We start from the raw sequence: 13,063 nt of genomic DNA, 5'->3' as shown, positions 1-13,063 counted from the left end.
CGCCATGATCACAGTAGACTGTCTCTACGCCATGATCACAGTAGACTGTCTCTACGCCATGATCACAGTAGACTGTCTCTACGCCATGATCACAGTAGACTGTCTCTACGCCATGATCACAGTAGACTGTCTCTACGCCATGATCACAGTAGACTCTGTCTCTACGCCATGATCACAGTAGACTCTGTCTCTACGCCATGATCACAGTAGACTGTCTCTACGCCATGATCACAGTAGACTCTGTCTCTGATTGGTTTACCCAGTTTAACTCATACTTCTTTACTGTTCAACTTGACGGACACACCTGCACACAGACACATACCAAAACACACCTACATACACAGACAGACATGTAAACACACATACACAGATATACAGACACATCCATTCACACAGACACACACACACTAACACACTCATAATCCTCCCTCCTCCTCCTGTCAGATGGCGTCAGCAACAGCCTCTTACGGGCAGAAGGAGTCGTCAGACCAGAACTTTGACTACATGTTCAAGATCCTCATCATTGGCAACAGCAGCGTGGGCAAGACCAGCTTCCTGTTCCGCTACGCTGACGACTCGTTCACGCCAGCCTTTGTCAGCACGGTGGGAATAGACTTCAAGGTGAAGACCATCTACAGGAACGACAAGAGGATCAAGCTGCAGATCTGGGTGAGGGAGGACAGGGAGGTGACACCCGCACACACGCACACACACTACATACACACACCCACATGCCCTCACACACACGCACACACACTACATACACACACCCACATGCCCTCACACACACGCACACACGCACACACTACATACACACACCCACATGCCCTCACACGCACACACACTACATACACACACCCACATGCCCTCACACACACGCACACACACTACATACACACACCCACATGCCCTCACACACACGCACACACGCACACACACTACATACACACACCCACATGCCCTCACACACACGCACACACACTACATACACACACCCACATGCCCTCACACACACGCACACACACTACATACACACACCCACATGCCCTCACACACACGCACACACACTACATACACACACCCACATGCCCTCACACACCCGCACACACGCACACACACTACATACACACACCCACATGCCCTCACACACACGCACACACACTACATACACACACCCACATGCCCTCACACACCCGCACACACGCACACACACTACATACACACACCCACATGCCCTCACACACCCGCACACACGCACACACACTACATACACACACCCACATGCCCTCACACACACGCACACACGCACGCACACTACATACACACACACCCACATGCCCTCACACACACGCACACACGCACACACACTACATACACACACCCACATGCCCTCACACACGCACACACGCACACACACTACATACACACACCCACATGCCCTCACACACACGCACACACACACACTACATACACACACCCGCACACACACTACATACACACACCCACATGCCCGCACACACGCACACACACTACATACACACACCACACCCACATGCCCTCACACACCCGTACACACGCACACACACTACATACACACACCACACCCACATGCCCTCACACACCCGTACACACGCACACACACTACATACACACACCACACCCACATGCCCTCACACACACGCACACACACTACATACACACACCACACCCACATGCCCTCACACACCCGTACACACGCACACACACTACATACACACACCACACCCACATGCCCTCACACACCCACGCACACACACTACATACACACACCACACCCACATGCCCTCACACACCCACGCACACACACTACATACACACACCACACCCACATGCCCTCACACACCCGCACACATACACTACATACACACACCCACATGCCCTCGCACACACGCACACACACACTACATACACACACCACACCCACATGCCCTCACACACCCGCATGCACAGACACTGTATATACACTGTACGAGTAAGAACTTGTGTGTGCGGTGGGTGGTGTGTGTCCAGGACACAGCAGGGCAGGAGAGGTACAGGACCATCACCACAGCCTACTACAGAGGAGCCATGGGCTTCATCCTCATGTACGACATCACCAACGAAGACTCCTTCAACGCTGTGCAGGACTGGTGAGTCTGGGTGTGTTTCTGTGTGTGTGTTTCTGTGTGTGTGTTTCTGTGTGTGTGTTTCTGTGTGTGTCACTGATGTTTTTGGATGTGGTTATGATTGTGTTGCGTATATGTTAACCTTGTGTGTGTCTGTGTGCAGGGCCACCCAGATCAAGACATACTCCTGGGACAACGCCCAGGTGCTGCTGGTGGGGAACAAGTGTGACATGGAGGACGAGAGGGTGGTGGCTGCAGAGAGAGGGAGGCAGCTGTCTGACCAGCTGGGTGAGGCTTTCACACACACACACACACACACACACACACACAGACACACACACGCACACACTAGAATACACACACACGCTAGAACACACTCACACACTAGAATACACACACATGCTAGAGCACACTCACACACATTAGAACACACACACACACTAGAATACACACTAGAACACACAGACAAGCTAGAACATACACACACACGCTAGAACACACAAACACTCAGGGTTAGGGTAGAACCCTCTAGTTTGTGACCAGTAGAAGAGAACATCTGTCATGACTCAAACGATGATTCAAACTCCTGGTTCTGATACTGTTAAGGTATGACTGGTTAACTCCTGTTCCCCTCTCCCAGGGTTTGAGTACTTTGAGACGAGTGCGAAGGACAACATTAACGTGAAGCAGACGTTCGAGCGTTTGGTGGACGTGATCTGTGAGAGGATGTCTGAGAGTCTGGACAACGCTGACCCTGCCCTGACTGGGGCCAAGCAAGGGCCACAGCTCACTGAGCAGCCCCAGCGGGCCCACCAGGACTGTGCCTGCTGAACACACACACACAGCCCTACACACACACACACAGGGCCCTACACACACACACACAGGGCCCTACACACACACACACAGCCCTACACACACACACACAGGGCCCTACACACACACACACAGGGCCCTACACACACACACACAGGGCCCTACACACACACACACAGCCCTACACACACACACACAGGGCCCTACACACACACACACAGGGCCCTACACACACACAGCTCTACACAGACATACAGAGCCCTACACACACACAGACAGAGCACTACACACACACATACACCCAGAGCATTACACACACACACACACACACACAACCTGTATGTATGTGGTCCCTTCTCTGGCTTCTGATTGGCTGGTATGTCTGGCTTTGGCTTCTAACCACCAATCAGTGGCTGATAAAGATATCAGGGTCAAGAAACACAACATCACATTTGCAAACATATCTCATAAGATATCCACAAAAAAACATTCCTAAATCAAGATGACAGAATTTAACTTAGTTTCAGTCTGGAGTGATCTGGGGTTGCAGGACTTATGGGCACAGAAACCATCCTACTGCCTTGCAACAACCCTCCTTGTCTCTACAGGGGTGGCGGGCTACACTATATGTGGAAAATAAGAGGATAATTTTAAAAGATGGGTTAGTATAGGAACACATAGAAAAAAAAAAAAAAGAAATCCAGAAGTATTGTTTATTCACGTCTGTGGTTTTGCTGGAGGTGCATGTTGTTGAATGTGAGGTTTGTAACTTGGATGTTTGGTGTGAACAAGCTTGTTCTAGTCTGGATGTGAGGACACCACCTTGAAATGCTCCTCCCACTTTGGAGTGCAACACATTCTAAAGAGGATAATTATTTTGTGTAGACCACACACACATACACACACTCTCTCTCTCACACACACACACACACAGGATCTGTATCTGTAAACACTCTGGCCCCTTTGTTGTTACCTGAGGATGTGGTGTCTAAAGAATGTTCGTCATGGTGACGTCATTGTGATGTCACCCAATACTTCTAAAAGTTCCAGGGATGGAAGTGATGTGAATGTTCTAGAGGTTATGTTGGAGCTCAGGCACAGATATGCTTTATCACCTCAATTATGTCCACGTTTATATTTATACATTATTTATAGCTTTATTTATTAATGTTTTAGAGATGATGATGGTGATGGTGGCGGCGGCGTGTTGCTTGCATGGTAGTGAAGGGACGCTGTCAAGTGCAGAGACACAGAAACAGGAAGGGTGTGTGTGAGCGTGTGTGTGTGTGTGTGTGAGCGTTTGTCAGCGTTTGTGTCCTACAGCAGAAAGGAACTTTGAACACTCCTCTGGGTGTTGTACAGAGCATGTGCAGAGCAGCCCTGACCCTGATGGTGACCCCTGACCCTGATGGTGACCCCTGACCCCAGGTCCTGATGGTGACCCTTAGATCATTACCCTGATGGTGACCCTTGACCCCATGTCCTGATGGTGACCCTTAGATGCTGACCCTGGTGGTGACCCCTGACCCCAGGTCCTGATGGTGACCCTGACCCAGGTGTGGAGGGGTTGTCCCAGGCAGCTTCTGGCTGTTGGACAGCTTGTCCAGTTCTGCTCCAGTTCTGCTCCAGTTCTGCTCCAGTTCTGCTCCAGTTCTGCTCCAGTTCTGCTCCAGTTCTGCTCCAGTTCTGCTCCAGTTCTGCTCCAGTTCTGCTCCAGGCCTCTGGGGGAGCCATCCAGGGAGCCACTACTCAGAACTGCACTCAGTCAACGCTTAAAACAAGGGAAGCAGAATAGCCTGATACTTTCTACACTTTTTACCACATCTGTTAACTTTAAGTTAACGTTAACTGTTTTTATTAATTTTGTTTGTGTTTTGCTACAGCTGTTAACCTGCCTGTGAGGCTCCTCCCATCTTCCTTGTAAATATGGGAGTTAATTTCCTTGGGTTTTAGTCATGTGTGAATTGTGCTGTAATTCTGTAAATTCAGGTGTGCTAAAGATTTTGAGGAATTAATAAATGAGAAATATTACTTCTGGGATTCTTATGTCTATTGGCTGTGTCTGTCTGGTACCTGTCTGTCTCAACAGTCTGCCAGAGATGGGTTGTAAACATATTTTGTTACAGTACGTAACAAACTTAAGTAGATTTTTCTGGTATCAGTACTTCACGATACATTTCTGACAACTTTTTACTTTCACTCCTTAAATTTTTAACACATATCTACTTTCTACTTCTTTTTCAAGCCAGGCTTGTTACTTTAGTGTTATTCTGTATTTGGTGGTATGATCAATATTATTTATTTTCATTGCGTGCCTTTTTTTCATTTCCTGGCTATCACGCACAACAAACGTAAGATAGTCTACTAAGCTACCATGGCGCAAGGCAGAAGGCAAAAATATATGAGGGCTATAGACTCTATTGTACTGTGCTGTACTCTATTATACTCTGCTCTGTTTTCATCTACTCTTTTTTTGGCTTCTCTGTTCTCCCCCTCTTTCATCTCTTTTCACTGTGGAAAAAAAGGTATGTTATGGATGAGACAGGGGGAGTTAGCGATGTGGACGTGACTGAGAATAGAGACATTACTGATCACCCATGGTCATATATGAGGGAGATGTTCAAAATTGTCCACGTCAAACAAGATTCCTGGCTAATGCGCTGCGTGTGTGACGGTATGTAACAGACGTAGCCACACTCAGTCACAACAAGTTGACGTTCGCTACTCGCTCGGCTCGAACGCACAGCCTCTGACTTGCCAAGCGCGACCACTACCAGCTACGCCAAAGGAAAGCTAACTAGTAGTTGACGCGGGTGGCCTGTTAATTACCTGAGGAGTGAGTTTCACAGGTTCACACCCGTTACACGTGTCTATAGTGTCTTTTTGTATTGATGTGCTAATATGATGTGAGTTCTGACAGGTAGTAGTAATGGCTACTTTTTACTGAAGTATATGTCAGAGCACATACTTATTTACTTTAACTTGAGTGAAAGGGTGTTGACAATACTTCAACTTTTACCAGAGTCCTTTTAAACATGAGTACCTGTACTTCTACTTGAGTGAAGGATGTGTGTACTTTTGCCATATCGGCAGTCTAGAAAAACGTATGTATACCTAACATGTACTATTGATACTTTACTATGTAGACATCTAACATATACTATGCGATATACTATACAACTCACCATAGAATGTCTCTTCAGGTCCAGCAGCCATAAAGGTGCGCCATGTGGCCACCAGGTGGCGTGATCTCACCGAATATCCATGGAGGTCTTGCTCCTTGTTTGTTCGCAGGTGCTGGGCTCGGTATCTTCCTCGTAACCAGACATTGTTTATGGACCGGTGTAATACAACAGAACAGACAAGCAGCTACACAGTTTAAATAATTCAGTGAATTTAATTGTCACCATTGAGAGGTAAAATCCCGTTAAATTGCTACACAGAGTTTTCAACACATCAAGAGACCGGCTGCAAACGAACTACACATGTATATAGGCTATTGTAAATACAAATAGGATTAGGCTCCTGTACTCAACGACAGGACATGCACAGATACCCCCCCCCCCCCCAAATTACAATTTTACAATGTAAAATAAGACACGTATGTTTTGGTAAATAAAAATATACATTATTTGTCATTGATAAGTGCTTGTAAACAAGTAAGGCATTATATTACACGGTAGAGATGCTGCTAGCCCGCTGCATTGTGAGATTGTCCCGGATGCAGGCAGCGCTGTGGACCCGGATGCAGGCAGCGCTGTGGACCCGGATGCAGGCAGCGCTGTGGACCCGGGTGCAGGCAGCGCTGTGGTTCGGGCTGCAGTAGTTCCCAATTGAACAGCAGCAGTCAGTTTGCTACAAAAATCATTTTAAACGGCTTGGCCGCCTTAACACAGCCTGGGTAAAATACCGCCATGTTCCAGTTCCATCAGACTCCCAGTTTGCATCTGAGAGTAAACCCCAGGGTAACTTTTCAGTTCATCTGTGTCCTTACTGCCGGAGGCGGGCCGTTATGCCCATCCGTATGTACCGGTGGGCGTCTCTAATAGGCTTGTACCTGGTTTGGGAGAAGCTGACAACCGTTACTGACGTGGTTCATGACCTTCTGCTTAAGCTGGGCGACCTGCTCCCGCAGCGCGGTGGCCGTGGAGGACAGTTCCGTGTTCTGCGTCTTAAGGTTCTTCACCTTGTCCTCCAGACGGGAGATCCGCTCCAGCTTCCGCTTGCGACATTTGGACGCCGCTATTCTGTTGCGCAGCTTCTTCCGCTCCGCCTTGATGCGCTCCTGGTTGTCCATGTCTATGGGGGAGAGCGGCGGGCTGTCGCCGAAGCTCGTCATGTCCGGCACCGTCTGCGGCTCGTCCTTCAGAGCCTGGAGTCGTGACAGCGCTGCCGCAGCCGCCTGTTGCTGCGCGCTCAGCAGATGAGACGGCGGCGGAGGAAAGGGTGTAGTGTCGGTGGAATAGTTAACCGTAGTGCCCAGTGGGCTCGCTCCGTATCCATTTAGAGTCGTATAAACGGGAAGATCTGACGGTAAACAGACCGGGGCTGCGTTACCGACCAGGTCCAGTCTGTCCGGTTGCACGCACGTCCCCTCGCTCAACTGATTCTGCTTATGAAGATCCTCCAGCGCCTTCACAAAGCCCTCCGCGAACTCCTGCTCGTCACTGGCGGACCGCGGGTACAGGAAGTGCGAGGTCGGGGTGGTGGTCACCATCCCGTTGGACTGGATGATGAGCCGCTCCAGGTCTGGCGAGGCCAGCTTCAGGAGCCCTAGGTCCGGAGAGGCGAGAAGGCCGTCCGCGTCCCGCAGGCTGGGCTTGAGGCTGGAGCTCTGCTCGGTCAGGGCCAGGCTCAGCTCCTTCTTCATCATGCTGCTCTGGGACAACACGCTGGAGAGCCCTCGGATACTCAGCACACTGGGACAGAAGGCTGTTTCCATTCTACACCCTCACATGAGGGTCTGGGGCGCGTTACGCATGAAGACGATCCAGTGGCTAAATCGCGAAAGTAAAACGATATATTTTCTCTATAACTAACCTCTAAACAGCTGTTAGTATTGAAAGCTGCCAATTCGATTGTTCGTTTACTTAGCTCTACAGGTTTAAACGATAACCTTTTTCTCTTCCTGCTCACGCGGCTAAAGCCTTTTTTCCCGGTGGCAAGACTGCTATGCGCGCGCCCAACCCTCTGCACGGTTTCTATCCCTAAAAATTCCATTATGTCATTTCAGAGCGAGGAGATTGGCCCGAAATGACGTTTGTTTCCGGTTCAATTTAAATAAGGGGCCGAGCCTGTCTGTATTGCTATGGAGACTGAGGGTAAACTGCAAACAGCGCAGTGCATTGTGGTTTGATGTCATAGAATAGAACGCCCAGGGTCGCCAGGGCGGGGCGGGAAGAGCAGGGAGGGGCGCGCCCGACACGGATAATGTTCACAGAAACTTTGTACTGTACAGTGTTCCCTTTACAGTGTTCCAACGTCATCTTGACAACATATCATACCACAATACAAAGGAATACCTACTCCTTGAAAAGCTGTAGTTTGTGGTTATGTTGCTGTGTTTGTGTATGCATTTATATCAACATTCAACCAAGTGCAGGGGGCTTCTACTCTTCATCTGATAGGTCAGGGGGCTTCTACTCTTCATCTGATAGGTCAGGGGGCTTCTACTCTTCATCTGATAGGTCAGGGGGCTTCTACTCTTCATCTGATAGGTCAGGGGGCTTCTACTCTTCATCTGATAGGTAAGGGGGCTTCTACTCGTTATCTGATAGGTAAGGGGGCTTCTACTCTTCATATGATAGGTCAAGGGGAACAATGGGGGGCTTTTCCAAGAAAGCCTCTATTTATACTGACATTACAAGGAAGTGTTTTCTGACAGGAAGTGAGTTCCCTGACAGATTGTTGTGGTACACCACAAAACAGGAACAGAGAACAACCATGTTCAGTTGTGATTCTGGGGGCTGGTAGAGGTACATACCTCAGACAGCCTCCTCTCCTGGGGCCAGCCCAACACAGCCTCCTCTCCTGGGGCCAGCCCAACACAGCCTCCTCTCCTGGGGCCAGCCCAACACAGCCTCCTCTCCTGGGGCCAGCCCAACACAGCCTCCTCTCCTGGGGCCAGCCCAACACAGCCTCCTCTCCTGGGGCCAGCCCAACACAGCCTCCTCTCCTGGGGCCAGCCCAACACAGCCTCCTCTCCTGGGGCCAGCCCAACACAGCCTCCTCTCCTGGGGCCAGCCCAACACAGCCTCCTCTCCTGGGGCCAGCCCAACACAGCCTCCTCTCCTGGGGCCAGCCCAACACAGCCTCCTCTCCTGGGGCCAGCCCAACACAGCCTCCTCTCCTGGGGCCAGCCCAACACAGCCTCCTCTCCTGGGGCCAGCCCAACACAGCCTCCTCTCCTGGGGCCAGCCCAACACAGCCTCCTCTCCTGGGGCCAGCCCAACACAGCCTCCTCTCCTGGGGCCAGCCCAACACAGCCTCCTCTCCTGGGGCCAGCCCAACACAGCACTGTCTGCTCTAACAGAAAAGACACACTAAATGATTTATTACAACTATTTGACCATTTGGAAAAAAAGAGGACGTGAGGTGAAAAGGAGGAGCAGTGGGAGAGGTGGGGTGGAGGAGGAGGGAGACCAGCAGGAGAGGTGAGGTGGAGGAGGAGGGAGACCAGCAGGAGAGGTGAGGTGGAGGAGGAGGGAGACCAGCAGGAGAGGTGAGGTGGAGGAGGAGGGAGACCAGCAGGAGAGGTGAGGTGGAGGAGGAGGGAGACCAGCAGGAGAGGTGAGGTGGAGGAGGGAGACCAGCAGGAGAGGTGAGGTGGAGGAGGAGGGAGACCAGCAGGAGAGGTGAGGTGGAGGAGGAGGGAGACAAGCAGGAGAGATGAGGTGGAGGAGAAGACCAGCAGGAGAGGTGAGGTGGAGGAGGGAGACCAGCAGGAGAGGTGAGGTGGAGGAGGAGGGAGACCAGCAGGAGAGGTGAGGTGGAGGAGGAGGGAGAAGGGAGACGGAGGGATGGACAGGAAGTGATGACGTCTGTGGACTTTCGTCTGCATCAGCACCACGGAACACAAAAAGGGCATCATTAGTCTCCATGGTAACACTGACATGGGTAGTGACGCAGGAGCAGGTGAATGAATAGGGGGGACCGAGGAGGGAGGGGAGAGGATGAGGACTGCAGTGCAGAATGTGTGGGTGGTAAACAGGCTTCCTGCTTGTGTGTGAGTGTGTGTGTGAGTGTAGGTGTGTGTGTGTAGGTGGCCATTCAGAGCCTTCATCACCACGTATGAGAAAAAACCTTTGTTTCTGATTTTATAGCAAATAAAGAAGCATCATGTTTAAAAGCAACAAAAGTGTTAATTGCAGCAGTGTGTTATTCTGTCCATCCAAGCAGGCCAGTGTGTGTCCGGGACCCCAGCAGGGTGAGTCACCGCTGGGCTGGGCGCAGATGGAACGCTGTCATCACTGAGGCCACTGGAGCTGGAACCGCTCCTACCACCATGGGATGGAACGGTTTAATGACTTCCGCCGGCAACACCCTTACTGCCTGGTAACACTCTTACACACCGTAACTGCCTGGTAACACACTGTTACTGCCTGGTAACACACACTTACTGCCTGGTAACACTCTTACCACTTGGTAATATACCCTTACTGCCTGGTAACACTCTGTTACTGCCTGGTAACACACACTTACTGCCTGGTAACACTCTTACCACTTGGTAATACACCCTTACTGCCTGGTAACACACTTTTACTGCCTGGTAACACACACTTACTGCCTGGTAACACTCTTACCACTTGGTAATACACCCTTACTGCCTGGTAACACACTTTTACTGCCTGGTAACACACACTTACTGCCTGGTAACACTCTTACCACCTGGTAACACACTTTTACCACCTGGTAACACACTCTACTGCCTGGTAACACCCTTACCGCCTGGTAACACACTTTTACCGCCTGGTAACACACTTTTACCGCCTGGTAACACACTCTACTGCCTTGTAACACCCTTACTGCCTGGTGGAGGGTGTCAGCTTTATGCACTGTATCCTTCACTCTTTTCATAAGGGTCCTTAGCCTATCAACTATAGTATCATAATGACGACAAGGAAAGCGGTACTTATTGTACAGTTTTCTGTAAACGGTTGTCTGTGCAACAGAGCACACCACAACAGCAGATGACGCTGTGGTTCAGCTTCGCTCTGAACTGCTGCGGTTGAGTTGACAACAAACGTAGAACAAGAGCGGCAATAGTGAGGGAGGGAAAGATGGATGAGACATTCGACTAAACTCATCGGGATATGAATATTTAGAAGGAAACTAATATAATAACTACATGGCCACCAAGAAGACGGTGATTGTGACCGGTGAGTCGTTGGTGCGAGACTGTTTATGCTATCTTCTTGATGTCGTTATCTTATGGATACAAACAAGCTGTTCATTTTTCACACGAGTTGCTTTAGGGAATGATTCACTCTCTGGCACTTGTTTCCCCTCATTTTCGCTGTAAGCTACTTAGAAATGTAAATGCGTAATTTACAATTCACGCTAAACATTTACATTACATTTACATGTATTCATTTAGCAGACGCTTTTATCCAAAGCGACTTCCAAGAGAGAGCTTTACAAAAGAGCATAGGTCACTGATCATAACGAGATAGCCCCAAAACATTGCGAGTAGCCAAACATGAAGCATACATTGTGAAAAGCAAATAAGTGCATGTAGTCAGAGTAGAGTAAACAGTCAGATTTGAATGTTCTTGTATGTTCTTTCTCCTTTCTGTGATAAATAAATGTAAAACCATAATTCAAACCGGTAAGTAACAGTAGGCAATACTTGAACATATTTTAATGCCAACAAGTACAAGGCTGAATTGTCTGAGTCAGTCCCTTTGTAGGATATTGGTATACAAAGGGCCTATAGAACAATGAAATTGCTTGCAGCCAACAGGAAGAAAAATTAGGCAAAGAAAATTGGGGGGGGCCCTCCTCCACAGGACTTCACTCCTGCTGAGGAGCTGGCCCTCTCCAGCTATCAGGGTCGCCCCCTGATGCAAGGAGTGGAAGGGGGCATTTCTTCAGACCCTGGTGGCAGCAGCTCAGAAACCAAACAAATATGTAATTGAGGGTCGAACTCCACAGGGATCTTCTCATAGACAAACATCACAGCCCGTCGAGTGTTTGGTTCCTTAGGAAGACTCTGAAAAGTGTCAGCATTCCCTGTACAGCCCGGAACACTGCATTTACGACCGTAGTCCATTTTCAATATCCTTGAAAAACGTTCTTCTTTGTAATTCTGTGGAAGTACACAGAGCAGCGCGCAGCAAATTTTGGGGCGTGACAAAGGTACAGACCAGAGTCAAAAAAGGTGGAGCTTCAAAACCCCTCTCCCCCCTCTCTCTCCCATCTCTCTCCTCTCTCTCCCCTCTCTCTCTCCTCTCCCCCCCTCTCTCCCCTCTCTCCTCTCCCCCCTCTCTCTCCTCTCCCATCTCTCTCCCCTCTATCTCTCCTCTCCCTCCCCCCTCTTTCTCCTCTCCCTCCCCCCTCTCTCTCCTCTCTCTCCCCTCTCTCTCTCCTCTCCCTCCCCCCTCTCTCTCCTCTCTCTCTCTCTGTCTGCCCCAGGTACCTGTGTGACTACACCTACTACACGTCCCTGCTCCTGGGCGGGGACAGGGTGGCCTTTGTGCATGTGCCCCCCTTGGGAAGACCCTACAGCGGGGGCCAGCTGGGCAGGGCCCTGCAGGCGCTGGTGGGGGAGATGCTGCTGGGGGAGGGGGGAGGGACCAGGCAGGGGGAACACCAGCAGAACCAGGACCGTGAGAACCAGGACCAGCAGAACCAAGACCATCAAAGACACTAAAACACTGAGTCCACCTGGACTCTCACAGTGGAACCTGACCGTGTGCACTACCAGCAGTCGTTGTGTGTGCGTGTGTGTGTGTGTATAATCATTATAATCTGGGTGATTGTGTACGTAGTGACCCAGAGAGTCTCTGTCCTGTATCGTCCTATCAAGGTGATCCTGTCTGGGCTTCAATTGCTGCACTCAGGCCTCAAGGTAATAGGAACTGGCAGGCTGGTTTATTGACTTG

At 50.1% G+C, this 13,063-nt stretch overlaps 2 protein-coding genes across 2 annotated transcripts in view; one reads left to right on the top strand and one right to left on the bottom strand.

Moving 5' to 3' along the window:
* LOC134037100 (ras-related protein Rab-3A-like) overlaps positions 1-3,173 on the top strand; it is a 6,101-nt gene extending 2,928 nt beyond the window's left edge. The window contains exons 2-6 of the mRNA XM_062482417.1: positions 445-669; positions 2,050-2,168; positions 2,308-2,432; positions 2,785-3,013; positions 3,060-3,173. Of these exons, the coding sequence (XP_062338401.1) occupies positions 445-669; positions 2,050-2,168; positions 2,308-2,432; positions 2,785-2,975 (660 nt within the window). The 3' untranslated portion in view covers positions 2,976-3,013; positions 3,060-3,173. The remainder of the gene's footprint in view (positions 1-444; positions 670-2,049; positions 2,169-2,307; positions 2,433-2,784; positions 3,014-3,059) is intronic.
* Positions 3,174-6,337: 3,164 nt separating this feature from the next.
* Positions 6,338-8,147, bottom strand: LOC134037099 (transcription factor JunD-like). Its single transcript, XM_062482416.1, has one exon. The coding sequence runs from the start codon at positions 7,900-7,902 to the stop codon at positions 7,003-7,005; it is 900 nt and encodes a 299-aa protein (XP_062338400.1). The 5' UTR covers positions 7,903-8,147; the 3' UTR covers positions 6,338-7,002.
* Positions 8,148-13,063: the final 4,916 nt, after the last annotated feature.

Source organism: Osmerus eperlanus, chromosome 16 (genome assembly GCF_963692335.1).
Source record: "Osmerus eperlanus chromosome 16, fOsmEpe2.1, whole genome shotgun sequence".
Classification (NCBI taxonomy): domain Eukaryota; kingdom Metazoa; phylum Chordata; class Actinopteri; order Osmeriformes; family Osmeridae; genus Osmerus; species Osmerus eperlanus.
This window is presented reverse-complemented; position numbering and strand designations above follow the sequence as displayed.